Source organism: Rhincodon typus, chromosome 29, assembly GCF_021869965.1.
Source record: "Rhincodon typus isolate 14 chromosome 29, sRhiTyp1.1, whole genome shotgun sequence".
Lineage (NCBI taxonomy): Eukaryota > Metazoa > Chordata > Chondrichthyes > Orectolobiformes > Rhincodontidae > Rhincodon > Rhincodon typus.
In genome coordinates, this window is record NC_063360.1 from 4,999,948 (window position 1) to 5,025,904 (window position 25,957).

At 43.9% G+C, this 25,957-nt stretch overlaps 1 protein-coding gene across 1 annotated transcript in view; it reads left to right on the plus strand.

The window, feature by feature from the left end:
- The first annotated feature begins 750 nt into the window (after nt 1-750).
- The window catches only part of LOC109912844 (zinc finger and BTB domain-containing protein 7A), a 96,617-nt gene continuing 71,410 nt past the window's right edge, over nt 751-25,957 (plus strand). Inside the window, exon 1 of the mRNA XM_048614075.1 lies at nt 751-1,062. Within this exon, the coding sequence (XP_048470032.1) occupies nt 986-1,062 (77 nt within the window). The 5' untranslated portion in view covers nt 751-985. The remainder of the gene's footprint in view (nt 1,063-25,957) is intronic.

A 25,957-nucleotide genomic window follows, 5' to 3' on the forward strand; every position in this document is an offset into this window, starting at 1 on the left:
TACCAAGCTGGTGTCATTTATTTCTCTTTCGAGCGGCCTGTTCCAGGAACGGTCTAGCCGGGAAAGTTGCCATTTCTGCAGGGGTGATACTTCCCCTTTAAGAGACGGGTCGTCACTGAAGGAAGACGGTTGAGCTTTCTTGCACTTTAACCACAGTTTGGTGAGGGAATTACAGGGAGGGGCTGATTTAAACTGTGTCGTGTTACATACCAGCACAACCCCCACCCAGCAAGAAAATCGGGTTTGTCGGCCTGAACAGTGAGGGCACAGGAGTGCCAGCAGTTCCTGTTCATCTGATGCCTACGTTAAGAAAAAAAATTTGGTCATGCATTTGACCATCTTTGTGCTCCAGGTCATTTGTTGCTATAGCGCTAGTTCTGGCTGTTCTTTAGACCAGCCCACCAATCAGTGGGACCAGCAGCAGCAAGTTGATGCTTGCCAGTTTAACCCATGGTGAAACTTTGATTACTCAGTGAACTCTGAGATCTACACTTCCTCCAAAACTGAAAGGGGTGGGGGGTGGATCCACTTATTTTAAATCATTTAGCAAGAGAATGCCTGCAAATAGACGACATGAGGCTGCATAGCTGCTGTAATTATATATTTTTTTAATTTAAAAAATCAGATTACATTGCATGAAGTTGCAGTTTTGGTTTGGGCTCTTTTCACTAGAGTAGCTTCCTTGTATTAAAAGGGTGGCACTGTATGTTTGATTGGGAGGAGTTACTGAACGTCGTCAGTGTGAGAGACCCAAATTAATCCCAGTGCACATACAATCATTAACACGCAAGGTGCTGGGAGGAGTTACTGAACCTTGTAGTGCGAGGAACCTGAGTTGGCACCAGCAAAAGACCATCCTTTTTTTTCCCCTTTTGAGTGACTCGAGAGTTTTTTTTTGTGATGTTTTTCGTCATATCCATTTGAGCCTGAGAGTTTAGTTTCCTCCTACTGTAAGGTACAATTAAACTCCTCCGGCTGCTCCACCATGATGTCTTCTTCAATGTTGTTGAAACAGAAATATTACAAAAAGCAGCCGAAGAAGCGAAATGCCAATCATAAAATGTGAGTAGTTTTTGCTCTTTGAACTTTCTTTGCTGTGTGTTACGACTCACTCTAGCCACAGTGGGGCTGTGAGACTGCCAGCCCAGATCAACACGTCCTGGGTCTGGCTTCCCTTCCGTCTTTGCCCCTCACCTTGAATGGGAGGAGAAAGCGTCCTGTCTGTGTACCTGTAGTGGCCGGCTCCTTCCTCCTCCGTCTCCCTGTATTGCCTGAAACGTCCACCGTTCTGGTGTTTGCTGTATAAATCTTTTCCTCATCAGCCTGTTCAGACACACCTCTGGAGCAGGTGGGATTTGAACCCGTGTCTTCTGGCTCAGAGGCAGTGATACTACCACTTTGCCCTCAAAAGCCACGATATTTGTTGAACCCACTTGCAGTTTTTGGAGATTTTTAAAATGGAAATCCAGCTCTGTTGAATTGGCCCGTCTGGGGAAATGCTGGCCCTCAATGTTTGTTTAGCAGCTGGCAGATTGTTTTTTTTTTAATCAATGCACCAGATTACAGGTTGGGAGTAACAGTTAATCTCGGGCAGTCGTGTATCTCTGTTTCTGTTGGACATTCCTTTAGCTCATCAAGAGCCCCATCTGAAAAGCAAAAGTATACTCTGTTCTGCCACGGTGTGATTGGCTTTGACGTATCAATTTAGACAAGTGCTTTTGATCCCTTGGTACTTAATCTCCTATGATTGACTTTTATATCGCATGGAGGAGGGTGTGAGGGTCGTTGGGGAAAAAATATTTAAATGGTAACCTCATTAATCCTGCTTCTACACAGAGTACAGTGATTTGACTGGCAGCGTTACTGTGGCGTTGTTAAGATGTCTTATTCGAACTTAACTTTATAGTCAAAAGAAACAGCACATTGTAGAGCTTTGATCCATGATCTCTGAGTTAGCCAGAAGTGTAGGTGCTTTAGTTAGGCCTCTCTCTTTTTTCACGAGGTTAGCAGGAGGAATTAGCCTGGTTTCCCTTTTCCTGATTCTATCCATTTGAAAGCGATGGTTCTGACTAAGGAGGAGGGTGTTTGCTTTCTCTTGGATGCCTCCTCTGCAGTTGAATAGTCTCCTGAGAAACGGGCAACAGCTGTCTTGGTCCAGAGCAAGAGTCACTCCAGTCAACAGAGTCCACAGTTCCGGGTGAAGTACAGAGGAGAGCTTTATTGCAGCACAGTCATCTCCTGCTCCCTCCCCCACACATCTTTTGACTTCACCAGAAGTGGCCGAACCCGGAACTCGGGCTGCCAAAAAAGAACCCCGAGAGCGCCCCTTTCCCGAGTAACTCCACAACTGCCACTTCAAGCGAACGACCAAAGCAGAAACGACTGATTAAATATAGAGAAGGCAGAGGAATAATGATTTCAATTAATAAGTGGGTTAAAGGCAGGGTGGCTGCCTGGGTGGGGTCGCAAGTACTGAGTAATGATAATATTGACACACACTGTGGAACTACTGTGCTACATTACAACACCAGTGCATTTTCATTTTTTTGTCATGTAAGACAGTAAAACACACCTTCCTATGTTCCAAACCATGTATAAGTTGGAAACTGAGAATTCAAGGATTCATTTTTAATTTTTCACTTCAGATCTACATTGCATGCCAACCATTTTTTAATCTCCTGGGTCTGCTTGGCACACTTTCAATTTCCCTGTGTAACTTCCAATTTGAGACTACCCTTCTTGGCATCCATTTTTAAGATTGTAAATATTGCTCCAGGTATACACTGTGTACCTTTTTTTTGTCTTAGTTTATGAAGTGAAGAAAACAAAAAAAATACTGCATTTATATGCCTCCTTTTACGTCCTCAGAAGATTAGAGCTCTTTACAGCCAGTGAAGTTCTTAGTGGTGTAGTTGCTACTGGAATGTTGGGAACCATAGCAGCCAGTTTGCACACAGCAAGATCCCACAAGCAGCATTGAAGCAAAGGACCAGGCAAGATGAAAACCGAAAGAACTGCAGACGCTGTAAATCAGAAACAAAACCAGAAGTTGCTGGTAAAGCTCGGCAGGCCTGGCAGCATCTATGAAGAAATAAACGGAGTTAATTTTTCAGGTCTGGTGACCCTTCCTCAGACCGGACCTGAAACATTATCTCTAATTTCTCTTCATAAATGCTACCAGACCTGCTGAGCTTTTCTAGCAACTTCTGTTTTAGTTGCAAATCACCCGGCAGTCTGGTTCAGGAGTTTGGTTGAGGGGTTAAAAATTAGCAAACCTTAGAGTTCCTCCACACTGATAGTTAATATTGAGCTGAGTGGGGAGTTAAGAGTTTAATGCCATATTTAAAAGGCAGTGCAGCATTCCCTCAGCATTGCACTGGAGTGAGAGTCTGTTTCTGTATATCAATGGGAGTGGAGACTCCATCCAGAACTGCCTGACTCACTGAGCGTTCTATCACTCAGCCAGGGCTGACTCATTTGAATTTTGATGCAGGCAGAATTTATTTTCCTGTTTTTGGAGATGTGTGTATTTGAATTACCTTTCAAGCCCTACCTAGATGGTATGCAAATCAGGAGATTGAGATTAACGTGGAGAAGGTGCAAGGGCATTGCCATCTGATGTGTCTAACAGAGTGCCCTGGAGTTCTTTGAAGTGTCATCTCCATCTCTCAGCCCAACAGCATCACTGGTCCATTTCCATGACAACTGTAATTTTAGCATTCAAGTGAGTGTTTAGATTGATTTATCTCTGCCTTAGTGATCCTATTTGTATTTTGGGTTTGGCCTCAGTCACTTTTTTTTCCCCACAGTAGCTCCTATGTTTCACTGCTTCTTTGGATTCTCTCCTCTCTTGCTTTTGATTTTCCAGAGTGCTTTGTTCACATTGCTGTGAATGTACATGGGCATGGGCATGCGCACACACACAAGCTGTGGGCTATCTCAAGCTCGCACTCCTGCACGTCCTAAGAAATTCATTCTTGAGATGTGAGTGTCTTTTCATAAGGATTTTTCTTTATTCCCTGGGATGCAGGCTTTGCTGGCTGAGCTGGCACTTGCTGCCTTTGAAGGTGGTGAATATCCTTGAGCTGCTGCAGTCTACGTGCAGTGAAGGAATAGTGATTATATTTCCAAGTCAGCGTGGCACATGACAAGGAAGGGAATTTGCAGGGGGTGGTGTTCCCATGTATCTGCTACCCGTGAGTATAGGAGTTGGGAAGTCATGTTGCAGCTGTACAGGACATTAGTTAGGCCACTTTTGGAAAACTGCATTCAGTTCTGGTCTCCCTGCTATAGGAAGAATGAATGGGTTCAGACAAGATTTACAAGGATGTTGCTGGGGTTGAAGGATTTCAGCTATAGGGAGAGACTGTCTAGGCCTGGGGCTGATTTTCCCTAGAGCATTGGAGGCTGAGGATTGCTGGGATACTATCATTGAGTTAGAAACCTTTGTACACAATCCGTGTAGCTCCATTCTTTCCCTGTGACTCAGTCAAGGTGGTTAACTGTTGTTAAGTATATCTAGAGGCCTAAAATGTCATGGCTAAAGCCTGTCATACTCCCAATTAACCAGATGTGTGGCAGGACACTGCAACACTGCCAAGAAAGTCACACACTGTAGGTCAGCTTGATAAGGTAAACATCTGGTGGCTTTTCAGTTGCAGAGTAGCCATATTTCAGACAGACCATTAGCAGCCAATTTGCTGTGGTACATCAGGATCTGGAATGTACTGTCCACAAGGCTGCTGGAAGCCAATGCAATAGTAACTTTGAAAAGTGAATTAATTAATACACCTTTATTGTATTTGTGAAAATATAAGTAACAATAAATTTCTATTTTTCTATCTAATTGGGTAAATACTTGGCAAAGGAGAAATTTGCAGTGTCTATTGGGAAATAATGGGCATTGGAACTAACTGCCCAGCAATATCCCAATTCTCAAATTCTGTTTTATTTTTATAATCCCTGCCTAGCCATGCCCAGTCTCAGTACCCGCTGTAGTCCTGAAATCCTCCAAAGTCTCTGCCATCTATTGCCGGGCCCCCTGCCCATCCTGATTTTACTCCCTCCACTACCGGTGCCTTTAGACCGTCAGCCTGAAACTCTTTCTCTTTCTGTCTCTCCTTTCCTGTTGACCCTGCCATCTCCTCTTGTGACTTGGTGTCACATTTTTGATATGATGGTCCTCCTGTGGAATGTTCTGTGCTGTGAAAATGGATTGTTGCTGTTGTTTTATGAAGGCAAGCTTTCTTTTATTCTGGCCACCGTTCCTTTTGCATTTCAACATCCTCCAGCCTCGTGCTGCGTGTGTTGTAAGCAGGGGCACTTGCCCTAATGGGGCGATGTGTCTAGCTGGGGTATGCATGACTGAGGTGGGGGAGGGGGTGCGCGAGGTGAGAAAAACTGGAGAATATGTTTAGGGAAAACCGTCCAGGAGACTCTGAAAATGAGAGTTTCATCTCCTGGATGCTGTTACATATGACCCCTGGAGAAAAATCAATAACTGAAGAATACGCACGTATTTTCGGTTTCTTTTGGAAAATTTTTGTTTCTTAAAAGGTGGGTGAAGGGAGTAAATGTGCATTGGGACGATCAGACCTTCATGCCGAAGTTGTCCATCACTCTTTGGTTGTTGAGTATGGTGTACTTGGTTGTACCAACACTCAATATTGAGAAACATCTACAGCAGCAAATGGACAGTGATTTCATGTCTGAAAAGCATTTGTTTTGTCCATCAGCATCAGGAAGACTGAGTCATGATCTACTGTGTTGACGTATTACCATCTATTACCAACTAGTGTGACACTGAAAGTTGTCTCCACAATCACCAGCAATCTCACTTGATGCTTCACTCCCAAAAAGCTGTAGTTGTTGTATCCAAGCTGAATGAGAGCGGAAGGAACAGTAACGACCTGATTGAGAACACTGAGCCTGCGTCTTCAACTCCCTATCTACAGGGTGACATCTGCGCAACATCTGCTAGGCAGGAAAATAGGCTGAACAGTTTCTATGTTTTGCAGTCTCTGATTACATCCTTGCCCTCTCCGGCAGGACAAGGACACCAACTCTGAGGTCCTGCAGTGTCCTCGTTCCATCACTTCCCCTCCTGACTAAGTTAATTGTGTGTGTGTGTGTGTGTGTGTGTGTGGTCTTGGTCAGATGGATGACGACCGTGTATCTAAAAGTATGTTAGAAGTGCCGATGCATCACAGCTTTCTGGGCCCACACAGAGACCTGCAAGCGAGGTGTTAAAATAGCAGGCATTTACACTGACAACAGCGATTGGAGGCTCTCTGTTTGGAAGAGAGGAGCAGAAGCAAAAAGCTCAGGTTGGCCAAGGTGAGAGGTCAGAGTCTTATCAACTCATCGTCTTCCTCTGTGGCCAATGCAGCAAAGTCTGCTGGGCCAGAGTGACACATCAGACCATGTTTACCACCGAGACAATAATGACAGTACAGACTGACAGCTTACATTTGGGAGGTCTTCCATATGTTTGACCTGGAGCTTAGAGATGTAAAAAGAAAAGAGTATTTCCAAATTCTATATGCAATGGTAGACACTTTTATTTGATTTTCTTTTTAAGTAAAAGTTTCCACAGTGATAAACTATCCAACATGCAGGTCAAAGGTCATTATTGAGTCATGTGGAAAAAGCAAGGAACTTTAATATGCCCTCCTTAGGCAATGTGGTTTACAATGTTTGGTATGGCCGAGGGGATCAGAGAGGAACTCCTAATTGAAAGAGAACATCAGCCAAATTTCTAAAAACATTGTTTGATTATGGTTGTGAGTAAATATCTGTAAGAAATCTTTCCAAAAAGATTGATACTGCTTGGGTTGGTAGAGAAGGGTGAGATGACCATGTTGGTGCTTATCAGCTTCTCCCAGACAGCATTGAACAGCAACTCTCTAAGATTGTACATCATTCGTTTTCAAAATGAAGCCTGAAGACTGAAACAGAGGTGGTCAAGGGTAAGGGCTGGGCTTGGTAGATTACAAAATGGCTTTTTTTTTTCTCTGTTTTTCTCTTGAACCTGAAGGAAGCAGATGTGAATCCTGATGTACTTCAATCTCAAGTAGCCAATGCCATATTGGGTAGCCTCTGAATTCAAACTGGCGCCTGTATTATTTCCAGTGTTTTTCCCTTTTTCTATTTGGAAAGATTATTTTGACAAATCTTTAACTTTGACCTATCCAGTTAGACTCTCGGCATCAGTGACTGGTTGGAACAGAGAATCTGTGCTGATTACGTAGCTGGAAGAGATCTGGCAATGACTGAAAAAACATGGAGTATTTCTTTTTTTCTTTCGCTCTCTCTTTTCTGTGTGTGTGTGAGTGAACACCTTTCCCTTGCCCACCATGCCATGATCTGCTCACTTGAGCAGAGGGTTGAGATTGGAAGCAAAGATGCCCTCTGTGTGACCTCTCGGTCCCCCACGGCAGAACCAAGATATTTTTATTTTTCTTTCATCCATGCTGTCCTCTTTCATATGACATATGACCTATGACCCCGGGTGACTGGATGGACTCAAAATGGCAGCTTGGGTCAATCACATTCTCTTGGAGCTTATCAAATGGAATGAAGTGTCCTTTATTCCAGGATCCTGTTTCTGTAAGTTGTGTTTAGAGATTTCCAGGATGAGGAACGGGACACCTTTAAAACTTTGAGAGCTTGTGAACTTTGTGTTATGTACAAAAGAAAACTGCTGATGATGGAGGAGGCTCATTCTAAATGGTCAGAAGCTATCCTAAAAGTTACAAAATGGAGACAGCTTTTGGATCTTAAACTATGGCGTAAACACACCAGTGAGGGAGATCTGAGTCAGTGCCGAGCTTAACGTGTGGGTGTGTATTGCAGGCAAGCCCTCTCTCAAAACATTTGACTGCACGCAACCCACATTTCAGATTTGCCAGCCTCTTGCAGAAATTTGGTTTTATTTTTTCTCTTGGATTGTTTTGTCCATTAGGCACTGACTCTTGCCCTGTGGGTAAAGTTTGGGCCATGATCCTCCATCGCAAACTTTGTGCCAATCTCATACAATTGAGGGGTCAATACTGTGTGTGTTTGTGTGTGTGTCTCTCCACTTTCTCGCTGTCTTCTTCTTTCTCTGGTGCTCTCTCTCTGCCTCTGCCCCCATGCTGGAGGTGGGTTACGGTTGTTCTCACACTCTGATAAGGCCTTGAGGTTGTCAGCAGTCTATCCATGTTTTTGCAAAAGTCACATTTTATTCATAAAATCATCTAGAAGTACATAAGTTCTAAATCATATCAGTATAGTCTTTACTTGGGGGGGATGGAGGAGTGTACATTGGAATGTTGACATTTCTCAGAGCTTCTGTACAATTGGAAAAAAAAACAAAGACATTTTTCTAGTTGTGCAGGAAACGATTTTATTTTCATTTTTGAGGCACCAAGGAGCTCTGACAATTGAACCGACCCCGTTTATACCTTGGCAGGAGGACCTTAGGCTCTGTGTTCCCAGCACATCCAATCATAAGTGTCCCCATTGTCAAACCCATCTGCTGCTCCCCTTCAACATCCAGCTTAAGATCAGGAGCAGGCACTCGGGCTGACTTTACCTGACTTTACCTAGTAGGATACTGATTTTTGTTCCCAAAAAGGATTATTTTTGTAATACCTGTTGGTTTTACATTGAAATATCAGAGCACTGCATTGTGTGAATGATGCCTCAATCAGTTCAGATTCATGTTTCAGCTTGCGCTGGTTCATCTTGGCAAGGCCTTCGCAGCAGCTCGAAGTTTGGATCTAGATTATTGTCCGGTGATATTTGGAGAATGAAAACCAAATGCACTGCGGATGCTGTAAATCAGGAACAAAAACAAAGTTGCTGGAAAAGCTCAGCAGGTCTGGCATCATCTGTAGAGGAGAAAACAGTTAACGTTTCCGGTCCGGTGACCCTTCCTCAGAACGAAGGGTCACCGGACCCGAAACGTTAACTCTGTTTTCTCCTCCACAGATGATGCCAGACCTGCTGAGCTTTTCCAGCAACTTTGTTTTTGTTCCTGATATTTGGAGAATGCCTGTATGTGGGTAGGAGCAGGGGCAGGTGTCATGCCCCAGGCAGTTGAATAGCCAGCTGGCTGGGCTGTCACTCGGTGACTGATGTTTGGCCGTTGTCGAGGCAAAACCCATCTGGTTCACCAATGTCCCTTAGGGAAGGAAACTGCCATCCTTACTTGGTCTGGCCTACATGTGACTCCAGACCCACAGCAATGTGGTTGACTCTTAACTGGGTAATTAGGGATGGGTAGCACGTTTAGCAAATTGGTTACACTGCAGATTAGGATTGCTGAGGGAGAAAGGGAATGGGTGACTGTGGTTGAAAACGGGTATACCATTTTGGATACTGTTGGGGGAGATGGCTCACCAGGGGAAGGCAGCAGTAGCCAGGTTCATGGCACCGTGGCTGGCTCTGCTGTACAGAAGGGTGGGAAAAAGAGTGCAAGGGTTATAGTCATAGGGGATTCGATTGTAAGGGGAGTAGATAGGCGGTTCTGTGGTCGAAAACGAGAGTCCCGAATGGTACATTGCCTCCCAGGTGCACGGGTCAAGGTTGTCTCAGATCGACTGCAGGACGTTCTGAAGGGGGAGGTTGAACAGCCAGCTGTTGTGGTGCATATAGGCACCAATAATATAGGGAATAAACGGGATGAGGTCCTACAAGCAGAATTTAGGGAGTTAGGAGCCAAGTTAAAAAGTAGGACCTCAGAGGTAGTAATCTCAGGATTGCTACCAGTGCCACGTGCTAGTCGGAGTAGAAATGAAAGAATAGGCAGGATAAATGAGTGGCTTGAGAGATGGTGCAGGGGTTCAGATTTTTGGGACATTGGGACCGGTTCTGGGGGAGGTGGGACTATTACAAATCGGATGGTCTGCACCTGGGCAGGATTGGAACCAATGTCCTAGGGGCTGCTTTTGCTAACGCTGTTGGGGAGGGTTAAAACTAATGTGGCAGCGGGATGGGAACCAAATGAGGAGGTTAGTGGACAGTAAGGAGGTAGTAACTAAAGCCTGTAAGGAACTAGATAATGAAGTCAGTGTGACTAAGGGGAAGAGTAGGCAGAGAGCAGATGATGAACGCAAAGGGACAGGTGGTCTGAGGTGCATTTGTTTTAATGCGAGAAGTGTAGTTGGTAAGGCAGATGAACTTGGGGCTTGGATTAGTACCTGGGGGTATGATGTTATTGCTATTACTGAGACTTGGTTGAGAGAAGGGCAAGATTGGCAACTAAATATCCCGGGATATAGATGCTTCAGACAGGATAGAGAGGGAGGTAAAATGGGTGGAGGCGTTGCATTACTGGTCAAAGAGGATATCACAGCTGTGCTGAAGGAGTGCACTATGGAGGACTCGAGCAGTGAGGCAATATGGGCAGAGCTCAGAAATAGGAAGGGTGCAGTAACAATGTTGGGGCTGTACTACAGGCTTCCAACAGCGAGCGTGAGATAGAGGTACAAATATGTAGACAGATTATGGAAAGATGTAGGAGCAACAGGCTGGTGGTGATGGGAGATTTTAATTTTCCCAACATTGACTGGGATTCACTTAGTGTTTGGGGTTTAGATGGAGCAGAATTTGTAAGGAGCATCCAGGAGGGTTTTATAGAGCAGTATGTAAATAGTCCAACTCGGGAAGGGGACATTCTGGACCTGGTGTTGGGGAATGAGCCAGGCCAGGTGGTTGAAGTTTCAGGAGGGGATTACTTTGGGAATAGTGATCACAATTCTGTAAGTTTTACAATACTCATGGACAAAGATGAGAGTGGTCCTAAAGGAAGAGTGCTAAATTGGGGAAAGGCCAACTATAGCAAAATTCGGCAGGAGCTGGGGAATGTGGATTGGGAGCAGCTGTTTGAGGGTAAATCCACATTTGATATGTGGGAGGCTTTTAAAGAGAGGTTGGTTAGAGTGCAGGACAGACATGTCCCTGTGAAAATGAGGGATAGAATGTGCAAGATTAGGGAACCATGGATGACAGGTGAAATTGTGAGACTAACAAAGAGGAAAAAGGAAGCATACGTAAGGTCTGGGCAACTGAAAACAGACGAAGCTTTGGAAGAATATCGGGAAACGAGGAATTAAGAGGGCTAAAAGGGGTCATGAAATATCTTTAGCAAACAGGGTTAAGGAAAATCCCAAAGCCTTTTATTCATACATAAGGAGCAAGAGGGTAACTAGAGAAAGGGTTGGCCCACTCAAGGACAAAGGAGGGAAGTTATGTGAGGAGTCAGAGAAAATGAGTGAGATTCTTAATGAGTACTTTGCGTCAGTATTCACCGAGGAGAGGGACATGAACGATGTTGAGGTTAGGGATAGATGTTTGGTTACTCTCGGTCAAGTCGGCATAAGGAGTGGGGGAAAGTGATGGGTGTTCTAAAAGGTATTAGGGCGGACAAGCCCCAGGTCCAGATGGGATCTATCCCAGGTTACTGAGGCAAGTGAGAGAGGAAATAGCTGGGGCCTTAACAGATATCTTTGCAGCATTCTTGAGCGTGGGTGAGGTCCCGGAGGACTGGAGAATTGCTAATGTTGTCCCCTTGTTTAAGAAGGGTAGCAAGGATAATCCAGGTAATTATAGACCGGTGAGCCTGACGTCAGTGGTGGGGAAGCTGCTGGAGAAGACACTGAGGGATAGGATCTATTTACATTTGGAAGAAAATGGGCTTATTAGTGATAGGCAGCATGGTTTTGTGCAGGGAAAGACATGTCTTACCAACTTGATAGAATTCTTTGAGGAAGTGACAAAGTTGATAGATGAGGGAAGGGCTGTAGATGTCATATACATGGACTTCAGTAAGGCGTTTGATAAGGTTCCTCATGGTAGGCTGATGGAGAAAGTGAAGTTGCATGGGGTCCAGGGTGTACTAGCTAGATGGATGGAGAACTGGCTGGGTAACAGGAGACAGAGAGTTGTAGTGGAATGGAGTTTCTCAAAATGGAGAACTGTGACCAATGGTATTCCACAGGGGTCCGTGTTGGGACCACTTGTTTGTGATATACATAAATGATCTGGAGGAAGGTGTAGATGGTCTGATTAGCAAGTTTGCAGATGACACTAAGATTGGTGGAGTAGCAGATAGTGAAGGGGACTGTCGGAGAATGCAGCAGAATATAGATAGATTGGAGAGTTGGGCGGAGAAATGGCAGATGGAGTTCAATCCAGGCAAATGCGAGGTGATGCATTTTGGAAGATCCAATCCAAGAGCGAACTATATGGTAAATGGAAAAGCCCTGGGGAAAATTGATGCACAGAGAGATCTGGGTGTTCAGGTCCATTTTACCCTGAAGGTGGCAACGCAGGTCGATAGAGTGGTCAAGAAGGCATACGGCATGCTTTCATTCATCAGACGGGGTATTGGGTACAAGAGTTGGCAGGTCATGTTACAGTTGTATAGGACTTTGGTTCGACCACATTTGGAATACTGCGTACAGTTCTGGTCGCCACATTACCAAAAGGATGTGGATGCTTTGGAGAGGGTGCAGAGGAGGTTCACCAGGATGTTGCCTGGTATGGAGGGTGCTAGCTATGAAGAGAGGTTGAGTAGATTAGGATTATTTACATTAGAAAGATGGAGGTTGAGGGGGGACTTGATTGAGGTCTACAAAATCATGACAGGTATAGACAGGGTGGATAGCAAGAAGCTTTTTCCCAGAGTGGGGGACTCAATTATTCGGGGTCACGATTTCAAGGTGAGAGGGGAAAAGTTTAAGGGAGATGTGCATGGAAAGTTCTTTATGCAGAGGGTGGTGGGTGCCTGGCACGCGTTGCCAGCAGAGGTGGTAGAGGTGGGCATGATAGCGTCATTTAAGATGTATCTAAACAGATACATGAATGGGCAGGGAACAGAGGGATACAGATCCTTGGAAAATAGGCGACAGGTTTAGATAGAGGATCTGGATTGGCGCAGGCTTGGAGGGCCGAAGGGCCTGTTCCTGTGCTGTAATTTTCTTTGTTCTTTGGGTAATAAATGCTAGCCTAGCCAGCGACGCCCTCATCCCAGGAATGAATTTTAAACAAAAATCAAAGTGGGACCTGTGGAATGAGCCCCTGAAATGAGAGAGAAATTTGGAGTGGGCCTGAATGTTTGACAGACAGTGAGTGTCCTGCAGGCCAGAATACCTCCTTTTAAAAAGGAGCTCGGTCAACACATTGTCCCTGAATTTTAACTTGCGTTCGTCTTACTCACTGATTATCCACGTTCTCACCGACCTGCATTGGCCTATGTCCAGGTATCACCCCTCTCTATCCAGCCCTTTAGCCTACACCCTGCTGAATGCATTGCTTCCTTGCACATCTCTGACTTTCCACCCTGTTGTTGGTGGCTGTGCCTTCTGTCTCCTAGGCCTCAAACTCTCTCCCCACAAACATTACCAGTTCTGCTCCTTCAAGATGCTGCTTGAAACCTACCTCTTCGGTTGCCGTTTTTAAAATGACACTCTCCTGTCTGTGGCATTTTATCTGATTTACACCCCCTGTGAACGGTCTCTGATGTTTCACTACATTAAAGGCACGACAAAAATACAGTTTGTTGTTTTAGTTGCAGTTGTGTGGACTATTATTTACAATTGCGCACAGGAGCTTGGGGATACCGCTTGAACATTTGGTCTTTTATAGATACACTATATAAAGGCACATCATTTTTAGATATATAGTTACTTTTCTTTGTTTTAAGAAAAGTACAAATTTTAAATGAGGGGAGCACAAAACAATGTGTAGTTATTCAAATTAGCAGCAATGGTAAGTGTTCATTATGTAAACAGCTACAGCGTCCAACTCCAACAGTGCAGCAATCCTTGGAGACCAACGATGGGCCCTTTCTGCAGCAGATTAAAAACGTACATGAACCTGGAGATAACTGAAATGTTTTCCAAGGCTGCTGTAAATCCCACCGTTGATTGTCTTTTTCCTGACAGAAGTCTCCTTGCTGACAGCAGGTACAAATGGAGGCAGTGCGCCACTCTCTTGTAACTCGGCTGTTGGCGAGCCTTCCTGTTGGCCATTGCTTAAAATTGTTGCTGGCTGGGTGGCATGGTGGTTAGCCCTGCTGCCTCACAGTGCCAGGGACCTGGGTTCGATTCCACCCTGCGGTGACTTTGTGGAGTTTGTGTGTTCTCCCTGGGTTTCCTCTGGGTGCTCCGGTTTCCTCCCACGGTCCAAAGATGTGCAGGTTAGGTGGATTGGTCGTGCTAAATTGCCTGAAGTGTGCAGGGATGTTCAGGCTAGGTGGGTTAGCAATGGCAGATGCAGGGTTACAGGGAATAGGGTAGAGGGGAGGTCTGGGTGGGATGCCCTTCAGAAGGACTCTGAGTTGAATGGCCTGCTTCCACACTGTAGGGATTCTGAGATGTGAGGAGATCAGAATTAGTCAGTACCAGATCCCATCATCATGCTCTCAGCTGAATGTGGCCTGAGCACCCAGTCTGCTACTGCCACTTGTTGCTGTACTGCTTTGTTTTTGTTTTAGGACGCATTCTCACCAGGTTCCCATTCCTAATTCTGTGTGGCTGGGTAGGTTTCAGTTGAGAACGAGTTTTAGCAAAACCTTGATGCCCTCTGCAGTGGGAATGCCAGTTTGGATAAAGTGCCAAGGGACAGCAGAGAATGTACTCCTGTTCAGCATCACATTGAAATAACCTCCATTGAATCCTGAACTCATATCTCTGCTAACTGTCACAGCGGGTTTGAAGGGCTGAATGGCCTTCTGACCCTGTGTCCTGTTTATTCTGTGACTGAGTGGGGAATGCTTTGCTGTGTGGTTTTAGTAAGAGAGCAGTGTGGAGTTGGCTGAAAGTAAAGCATAGCTTCCCCAGGCCAGACTGTCCATGTCCCAATATTTCGATGGTTGCTTGCTTCAGTTTTCAGCTGTACATTGAGGGCTGTGAGATGACGTAGTGTCCTGAACTCACCATTTTTATTTTCCTGTCAGTTGATCAATTGATAGTCTTTTGTGAACTTGTTCATAAGTCTCTTCAATATCATTTTAAGAAGCTATTCCTCATGTTGCAAAGAGAGCTTTTGGTTACATACTGTCTTCAAAGCTAATGTCCTCTTCATTCTTTAGCTGCACTGGGGTCTTGTCTCAGCTGTAGCTCAGTTTTACTCTTGTCTGAGTGAGGAAATTGTGGACTTAATCCCCATTCTGACAAGCGTGCAGTCTTTAACCAAGAAAGCTCTGTATGGTTTATGGTTCCATCCTTCGGGTGAGCGATGAGACCGATGTCCTGTCTGAGGTGGATATCTAAGATTCTACGACATATTCGAAGCTCTTCCCAGTATCCTGGTCTTGACAAATGTAACTAAAAGTACACTCAATTATTTTGTTGCTGTTGGTGGGATCTTACTACGTACAAAGTGGCTGCCACATTTCTTGCCTCATAACAGTGCCTTAAGCCTCAAAAGTACTTCATTGTTTATGAAGTGCTTTGGGACATCCTGAGGCCATAGAATAATACAGCTTGGAAACAGACCCTGCGGTCCATGCTGACCATAATCACAAACTAAACTAGTCCCATCTGCCTGCGCTCGGCCCACGTCCCTCCAAACATTTCTTATTCATGTACTGTTTTAAATATCATAACTGTACCCATAGCCACCACTTTTTCTGGAAGTTCATTTCACACATGAACCACCTTCTGTGTTTCTTAAAAAAAAAAAAAATTGGTTCTCATGCATTTTTTTTTAATCTTTCTCCCCTCACCTTATAAATAGTCTTGCAATTCCCCCACCCTAGGGAAAAGACACCTGTATTCACCTTATCTGTACCTCTCATGATCTTCTAAAAATCTGAAAGGTCACCACTCAACCTCCTACACTCCAGTGAAAAAAGTCCCAGCCTATCCAGCCTCTCCTTATAACTTAAACTGTCTATTCCTGGAAAGATCCTGGTAAATCTCTTCTGAACCCTCTCTATTTTAATAATATCCTTCCTATAACACAGACCAGAACTGGACACGGTATTCCAGAAGAGGTCTCGCCAACGTCTTGCACAACCTCAGCATAAACGTCCCAACTCTATACTCAAAAGGTCCGAGCGATGAAGGCAAGTGTGCTAAGCGCCTTCTTAACCACCCTAACTATATGGGGTGCAATCTTCAAAGAATTATGAACCCCTAGATCTCTCTGTTCTATAACACTACCCAAGGCCCTACTTCCAATTGTATAAGTCCTGCCCTTGTTTGTTTTACTGAAATGCAATACCTTGCATTTATCCAAATTAAACTCCATCTGCCACTCTTCAGCCCATGGACCCAATTGATCAAAATCTCTTTGTAACCTTAGATGACAAGGTCCTGAAAGATGCTACAGAAATGTAAGTTCTCACCATGACTGGTACCGAAACCTGGGCTGTGTCCTATAAGCACAACACTTGCTGGCGCAGAGGTGAAATTGAGAGCACACACTGTGTGGGAGTGGGGTGCAGGGTAGGGGTAGAACTCTGTTGTCTATGAGAGTGCCTGAACCCTTCAACTCTGGAAGGCTTCTGTAAAAGTGGGAGTGAGGAAACAGGGACTTGCTGTTGGCTTGGACACCCTGTCTCTGGTCCTGCTACAGAATGCACACCACAATCTGGAGCAGGACCTAACCTCTTCCTCCCTTCTAACTTTTCTGCTTGTGCTACATTAATGAGGGTGTCTTGGGGAGGGAGGGGTGATGGACCCTACAAATATGATCACACTCGAGAGAAACTGTGGCCTAACTTTGGAATTTTCCTGTGTATTACATCGAGACAGATTTGTTTTAAAAATAACTTTCATGCACATGGGTTTAGTTGGCTAGGCCAGCATTTATTGCCCATCCCAACATGAGAAAGTGAAAGTTGCCTTCTTGAACAGCTGAGCAGAGTAAATGGGCTGAATGACCTCCATCTGCTCCTATGTCTTATGTTCACTCAGCCCACTTGCAGTTGGGACAGCCCCAATGCTGTTATGGACACCGTTCCAGGGTTTTCATGTAACCACACTGAAGTAACAGTGATTATAGTCCCAAGGATGGTGTGCCTCTTGGAGGGGAACTTGGTGTTCCTATGCGTTTGTTGTCCTTGTCCTTCTAGATGGTTGGAATCACTGGTTTGATAGGTGCTGTCAGAGCAGCTGTGGTATTACCTAGCTTGAGGATACATGGTGTACTGTTGAACAGAAATAAGTTCTGATGAAGGGTCACTGGACCCGAAACATTACCTCTGCTTTCTCTCTCCACAGATGCTGCCTGACCTGAGTTTCTTTAGCAATTTCTGTTTTTGTTTCGGATTTCTAGCTCTTTAAGTTCTTGGTTTTATTTTAAGATAGCTTTTGAAGTTTAATTTTAGTACTTATAGACGAGTGTGCCCTTCTTTCCCTCCATTTTCTGATTTTTTTTGTTTAATTTCCAACTTGCAGCCACAAGATTGACTGACTGATTTTACTGACACAGAAATCACCTGTAATCTGCGGGATGGGTACAATTTCAGGTGTAACTTCCAGCTGCATTCTCACAAGAATCTCCGCTTCCCACCCACTCTCTCCCTAACATTCTTTGAGCAGGCAGATGAAGCTGCCACTGGAAACTTGCTTTGCATACACACACTGTGCCTCTGCGAGATTCGCCTCGTAAATACCCAGTCCAGGAAAATGTTCATCTGAGTCAAACCCAACATTTCTTTGACACCTTATTGAACATCTACCTTTAAACCATCATCCAGTCTCAGACTTTTAGAACAACAGCACTTGTCCCTTACTGTCCCAAGTTAGAAAAATGTGAAGGGAAAAGAAAGGAGCTTTATTCCTCTGTGGGAGGCCTGTCTTACTCTTTCTGTTTGTGGGTTTCACATTAATGTGCAGTCTGGTCGGGTTTTGACGTGTTTCCATTGCCTGCTCTAAAAGGCCATTGGGGAGGGGGAGGAGGCCCTGACATTGGCCTGCGATCAACTGGATCTTGAGATTAACAAGAGATTGTGAGCACCCACGTGATGCCGAGGGAGAGTAAAATGTCCAAAGAGATGGGACATTGGTCCTGGCTACTTGCTGCCTGTGTTTAACTTTAGAATAGCTGTTTTTATTATTTTTTTCATGGAATGTGGGTGCCACTGGCCAGGCCAGCAATCTGTTGGCCATCCCTAATTGCCTCTTAAACTGAGTGACTGCTGGATTACTTCATAGCGAAGATAAGATTCAGTGATATCGCTGTGGGTCTGGTATCACTTGCAGGCCAGTAAATATGGATTAAGTCAGGATTACTAATCCATTGACATTAGCACTTTGCTACTTGCTGCTTAGATAAGGAAGGAAGTAAAGAATGATTAGCTATCTTTTGTTTCTGTTGTGTAAGGGCTTTAGGACCCCAGAACAACCTTGTGATGGTGCCATGGAGCTGCTCCCACTGGGCATAAATAGCACCGTGCGGGTGAAGTTAATTTGGTTGGAAGTGTGAAATGAGATCAGAGAGGTGTGCAAGTTTGATAGAGAGAGGCACATGGAGAATAGATTTTCAATGATGTAACAGTAAGGTTAGAGCCTGGTATCTCGGATTACCATGTATAATAATATTGCCTATTAATGGGCTTTTTTGGAAAGGTCTTATTACGTAAGCCTGAAGATGGCCTTGACCTTGCCTTCTGTTCGACCAGTCTGTCTTGAACCCAAATTCTCGTGAACGTAAAAACCATGTGACACGAGAGTTCCTCGATTTATTTTATGTTGAAACTCTGGAGGCGTGCCATGGAATTTTTTTAAGTTAGGGACAGTTATCGACCAGAAACTGTAAGTGTTCTGTAGAAGCTGCCGAGGCTGCTGGGAAATGGGTGTGTTAAGAGTTGCTGGTGGTTTTTGAGTTCCTTGTGTGTCTATTATTGCATTACATGAGGATGGTAAACATTGGCAGATGACACTGGGGTGGGGTTCACTAACTCAAACTGGAAAAGCAGCTCCCACTGTGCTTCTTACTTGATTTAGTTTAACCATGCGAGAGATTTTTCTTTAAAACGCAGGAACGTTTTACTGCAAAAGGGACATTGATTTTTGTTTGGTAATGCACATGTGAGCAGCTTAAATGTTCTGACAAAATATTCTCGCTGCATTGGCAACTTAAAGAAAGGACTCAATTTACATTGTGCCATTCACCATAACCCACAGCACTTTAGCCAATTGAAGCCTTTCTGGGAAAGCAGCCATGATTGCAATCTGGGACATGCAGCAGCTCGTTTCGACACGATAACCCCAGCTCACTGCACTGAAGTGTCAGCTCCAATTATGTGCCAAAGCCTCTAGAATAGCCTTGAGCCTGGGCCTGTGGCCTCAGGAGCAAGTGAGCTACTCGCTGAGTGCAACAGCTGCCTTAGAGTCATAGGGTTGTTAAGCACGCAAACAGACCCTTCAGTCCACCTTGTCCATGCTGGCCAGATAGGATTGGTTGGATGTTGCCGGGATTGGAGAGCTTGAGCTATAGGGAGAGGCTGAATAGGTTGGGGCTATTTTCCCTGGAGTGCAGAGGCTGAAGGGTAACCTTAGAGGTTTATAAAACCATGAGGGGCATGGATAGGGTGAGTAGCTAAGGTCTTTTCTCCAGGGTGAGGAAGTCTAAAACTACGGGTAGTTCTGCTATAAGTCTTGTTTTGTTAACACAAATTGGCTGTAACATGATTGATGAATCGTGGAGGCTGTTTGGATAACGCAAACTTTCTACTGTACAGGTATAGCGATTTCTCTATGACACGAGTTGCTGTAGAGCAAGGTCACACACGAGTGTCAGTCCTGAGCCTGATTAACTAGCCTTCAAAAGAATCCCCCATGTCAGATGTGGATTTATCCTAAAACCGCCACCCCAGTCCAATTTCTTCACAACTATCCTGTTATAGGAGAACTACCTTTGGAGGGCATTGGTTTAGGGTGAGAGGGGAAAGATTTAACGTCCTGGGGCAACATTTTCACACAGTTTTGCGTGTATGGAATGAGCTGCCAGAGGAAGTGGTGGAGGCTGGTACAATTACAACATTCAAAGGCATCTGGATGGGTATAGAAAGGGTTTAGAGGGATATGGGCCAAATGCTGGCAAATGGGACTAGATTTATTTGGGATATCTGGTCGGCATGGACAAGTTAGACTGAAGGGTCCGTTTCCATTGCTGTACATCTCTATGAATCTAATGCCACTTCTCTAATTTGGCTTGGTGTTGGCTGTCAATAATAGACACTTGACCTATAGAAATGTGAGCTTTGTATGAGACTTTACAACAGAGACAGTTTTAAAATAAGTGCATTCTCTTTTAAGACGGAAATGAGGAAAAAAATTTTGTTTTGGAGGCTCATTAATCGGTGGAATTCTGTTCTCCAGTGAGCGGTGGAGGCTGGCTTATTGTATTTATTCAAGACTGGGTTAAACAGACAGGAGAGTCCAGAGTTATGGACATACACAGAAAAGTGGAGTTGGGATTACAAATGGGCCAGCCGTGGCGGAACTAGCTCACGGGGCCAAATGCCCTATGGCTATGTTTCTTTGATCTAATTGAGGTTCTTTAAGATGATTCAATGATTTTACCGGGAATGTAGGGACTAAATTTTAATCTGATAATTGGATTCAGAAGTGATATCAGGAAGCACCTCTTTGTGCATGCAATAGTGGACAGTTTGGTAATTTGGCTGTTGAGACTGAGGGTCAGTTGAACATTTCACAGCTGAGGCTTAGGTACAAGAAAAGCTATCAGGACTTCTGTGGTGTAGAGGCAATGTCCCCACCTTTGAGCCAGGAGGCCTGGGTTCAAGTCCCACCTACTCCAGAGGTGTGTGGCCATAATGCAGAATGGGTTGATTATCTAAATGTATTCAAGGTCACAAATCAAAGGTGGATAAATGGAATTAAGGTACAGATCAGCCATGATCTACTTGAATAGTGTGACAGAACTGAGGAATAGAAAGGCCATTTCCTCCTTTTACGCTCATGGAATTAGAAATCTGTGCTGTGTTTTTAAAAACAAGATCAAAGATCATTGAAACTAAAAATTGAAAATCTAATGTCAAGCTTATCATCTGTAATAGGTCTGAGCTTTGAACTGTGATCTGAAGCTCTATTTTAGGTCAAGCTGAAATGATAACGTTGAAGACTCTGTTTTCTGTAGGTCTTGAGTTATCAAATTTGAGTCTGTCTTTTAAAACCAGAATATTGTCTTATTTTGCAGAAAACTTGTAAAGGGCAGAAAGGTGAGGGTGGACGTGAAGACTGTAGACACTGGTATTTTAATAATGGACAATGGCTGTCCAGTGATGTTTTCACCCTCTGATCGCTGGCTTTAAATGTGAGAATTGTAGTTTTTGAATGAATAGATTGTGGATTCCATTCCAGGCACTCGAGCATATCACCTAGAATGAGACCTCTAGTGCAGGACTGAGGGTGTGCTGCACTATTGAAGGTTCTGTCTTTCAGGTTCAATGTTAAACCAAGATCCTGTCTTCCCATGGAGAAGGTAAAAATACCATGGCATGAAATTTTGATCATATTATTTCCCTATTATGTTTAAACAATGCAGACTTTTGGAACTGTGTCACAATGATTACAAATGATATAAAACTTGCACAGTCAGAGATTAGTGAGATTTTGGCCAATGGTGAAATGAGAATTGTGGCAAATGGGGCTTGATGCAGAGAAAAATGAAGCAAGAATCTCAGCGAGAAGAATAGGATAATTAATGGGAATAAACCAAGGTCTGGAAGGCTGTGATATAGATCCAAGCTAGTCTTTTTATTTGAACTTTAAGAAATTGATGTTACAGTGGCTAATGCTGGACATATCCAAAGTCTGTTAAAAACTTACGTAGATTCTTTAATAACGGCCAAAGTAAGGTCAAGGAATTTGAGAGTTCTACCTACTTCAGGTTTGGTTATGTAATGTCATCACAGTCCTTCTGGACCATGGGGCTGCTCTCTCATTTTATAGACAGAGCGAGATGGCTGCTGGTGGTTTAACCTGAGGGGAGAGATTGAGAAGGTAACCTCAGCCAGTGTAGGAATTCGAACGCATGCTGTTGCCATTGCTCTGTATGGCAAATCAGCTGTCCAACCAACTGAGCTAACCAGTGTGTTGAAATGACTAAAAAGAGCAGTGATTCCCTTCGAATAACTTTCGACAGCTATCTTAAATCAGCAGAGATGATGTTTGGGATAGTGTACAAAACTTGTAGTTTATCACTGAGCTCTTCCACATGTAAAAGAAATAAACACGGCCTACAGTGAATCTCCTATTAGCAAGAGACTTAGCTGAAGTTACGGTAATGGACTTGAAAGCATGAGATAATGAGGGGAAAACACTTTCTTCTTATAATTTGTAGATAAGAAAACTAGATTTAGTTTGTCTACAATAAAACAGAGTAATAGACGTCAAAATAATGGAGAAATGGACAGGGACGACTGGGGGTAAAGGCTGAGTTTCTAACTGTCAATGGGAGTGTAGGTTGGAAGTGTGCCAATGATTTTTAATAAATATGTGCAAAACTACAAACATCTTGTGGCAATGAAGACAGTAACAGTAATTTCCTTTTAGTGATGAAGTGTATAAAAGGATTCACATGATGATACATGAGGTGCTTCATAAAATCCTTTCAGACCAACCACATTGTAAATTATCATCTGAGGTTGAGGGTTACTGTCCATATCTACAAGTTTTTGGGGGAAATACAAAAGGTCCTTCAGTAATGAATGATTCTGCTTACATGCATGCGCACATGGAAGAGACTATAATTAGTTCCATTCTTTTATCTGAGCACTTAAATGCCTTTCTGCTGCATGCCAGGCATTTGTTAAAGTTGAGGATTCTGAGAATAGTCAATAAACCATACAGCATTATATTAATATTGAGTTCTGGCCTTATACAGGGGCCATTGTATATTACAGAAGAGGAGCAGAAAGAGTGGAAAGCCCAATCAGGTTTAGGGAGTGATGGAAAAATAGTAATTTTACAGCATGGCATCCAAACTATGGTGGTGCATTCCTCAATGTTAATTGGCACTGAATGCAAAATTGCAGAATCTGATGAGGTACCGTGCACTTTGCAGTCCTTCACCCGCCAAATAGATGGAAGAATAATATGGAGAAGGGATCCCAAAACCTCGGACAAGGCTACTTGCCGCAAAGGTCAGCAACCATTGGAGGAATGTCAATATTGTAGAGGGAGCAGGGAAAATCATTGGCAAGTACAAAGATTGGCTAAATGTGAGAGATGAGGGACAGGAGGTAAGATCTAGAGATTTGCAAAATGAGATGAAGATGTAGAAGGGCAGAAAACAGTATAAATTCTGAAAGTGGACCTGCAGTAAAGTCACAAACTTGCAAAAGGGATTCTGATCAGAGGAAGGGTAGATCTTGTTGTGATATTCCAGAGTGAGAAAGCTGGTGTCAGAGTTTCACAAGAACAGGGAACAGGCTAAGAATACCATGTAAGGTACAAGCCCTTGTGGCTGAGAACTTCGAGTGGCTATAAGCAAATTAGAAGGTAAGTTGACAAAGAATGCCAAACAAAGAGCTAGAATTGTATTTTCACTGAGTTATCAGATAGGGGACAACAAATCTTTTATGGATGGATGTTCACAGAAAAAGTACTTAATGATGGGACTTATAAGGCTCAAACCAAGCTAGTGACTTAGGGGTTTGGAAGAGAAATTTGATGTTTTGAGACGTTAGAGTAGATTCTTTTACTCCAAGAAAAAAATCTTGACAATCTTGGTTCTTTTAGCAACATACTCCGAGGAATGTAAGCCATTCGATTCGAAGAACTGAACTTTTGCAAGATGAAAATTTTCAAAAGGAATATCTTTTGAAATCACTTAAAGCAGAAGATACTATAGAGGGAAGCTGTGGAAATATGTGTTTGTAGGTTGAACAATGCACCAATTGTTTGGTATTTCTCAGTTTGGTTGGCCTTGCTGAATGTAGGTTCTATTCAGCTTGTAGCAGATCCAGTAATGTTCTTCTAATGTTACAAATATCTTTGATGCATGTCAATGATTTTCTGTGGGAAGGTTCTACATAATTTGAAAAATAAGAAAGGGGAATTTAAGATTGAAAGATTTAGAATTAGAACATAGAACGTAGAACAGTACAGCACAGTACAGGCCCTTCGGCCCATGATTTTGTGCTGAACTTTTACCCTAATTCTAAGGTCTATGTAAGCCCCACCCTTACCTTATACTATCATCCATATGCCTACCTAAAAGCTGCTTAAATGCCCCTAATGAGGCCGACTCCACTACCCTCTCCGGCAATGCATTCCACGCCCCTACCACTCTCTGAGTAAAGAACCTACCTCTGACATCTCCCCTATGTCTACCTCCACTCACTTTAAAACTATGCCCCCTCGTAATAGCTACCTCCACCCTAGGAAAAAGTCTCTGGCTGTCTACTCTATCTATACCTCTGATCATTTTGTACACCTCTATCAAGTCACCTCTCATCCTTCGTCGTTCTAAAGAGGAAAGCCCTAGCTCTCTCAACCTTTCCTCGTAAGACCTTCCCTCCATTCCAGGCAATATCCTGGTAAATCTCCTCTGCACCTTTTCCAATGCTTCCACATCTTTCCTATAATGAGGCGACCAGAACTGGACACAATACTCCAGATGTGGCCGAACCAGGCTTTTGTATAGCTGGAGCATAACTTCACGGCTCTTGAACTCAATCCCTCTATTAATGAAAGCTAACACACCATACGCCTTCTTAACAACTCTATTCACCTGGGTGGCAGCTTTCAAGGAACTGTGGATATGAACCCCAAGATCCCTCTGCTCCTCCACACTGCCAAGAATCTTTCCGTTAACCCTGTATTCTGCTTTCAAGTTTGTCCTTCCAAATGAATCACCTCACAAGTTTTAGGGTTAAACACCATCTGCCACTTCTCAGCCCAGTTCTGCATCCTATCAATGTCCCTTTGTAACCTAGAACAGCCCTCCGCACTGTCCACAACGTGACCCACCTTCGTATCGTCCGCGAACTTACTGATCCACCCTTCCACTCTTTCATCCAAATCAATCATTTACAAAAATCACAAATAGAAGAGGACCCAGAACAGATCCTTGTGATACACCACTCGTATTTGAGCACCATGTTGAATATTTTCCATCCACTACCACACTTTGTCTTCTAAGGGTCAGCCAATTCTGAATCCAGTCTGCCACATTTCCCCCTATCCCATGCCTCCTTACCTTCTGCATGAGCCTACCATGGGGAACCTTATCAAACGCCTTACTTAAATCCATGTATACCACATCCACTGTTCTACCTTCATCCACATGTTTGGTCACCTCTTCAAAGAATTCAATAGGGTTTGTGAGGCATGATCTACCCCTCCACAAATCCATGCTGACTATCATGAATCAAACTGTGCCTTTCCAAGTGATCATAAATCCTGTCTCTCGGAGCCCTTTCCAATAATTTGCCCACCACTGACGTAAGACTAACTGGCCTGTAATTTCCAGGGTTATCCTTATTCCCTTTTTTGAACAAGGGAATGACGTTTGCCTCTCTCCAATCTTCCGGCACGATACCTGTGGACAGCGAGGACGAAAAGATCGTCGCCAAAGGGCCTGCGATCTCTTCCCTTGCTTCCCATAGAATCCTTAGATAAATCCCATCAGGCCCGGGGGACTTATCTATCTTCAAGTTCCTCAAAATTCCTCGGACATCTTCCTTACTAACATCCACCTCCTCTAGCCTACCAGCCTGTTTCACACTGTCCTCGCCTGCAACAAGGTCCCCCTCAGTTGAGAATACCGAAGGAAAGTATTCATCAAGGACCTCTCCTATCTCTTTAGGCTCCGTGCACAAATTCCTTTTACAATCCTTGATCGGCCCCACCCTTTCTCTGGTCATTCGCTTATTCCTTACGTGTGTGTAAAAAGCCTTGGAGTTTTCCTTGATCCTATCAGCCAAGGTTTTCTCATGCCTCCTTATAGCTCTCCTAAGCCCTTTCTTCAGCTCCTTCCTGGATAA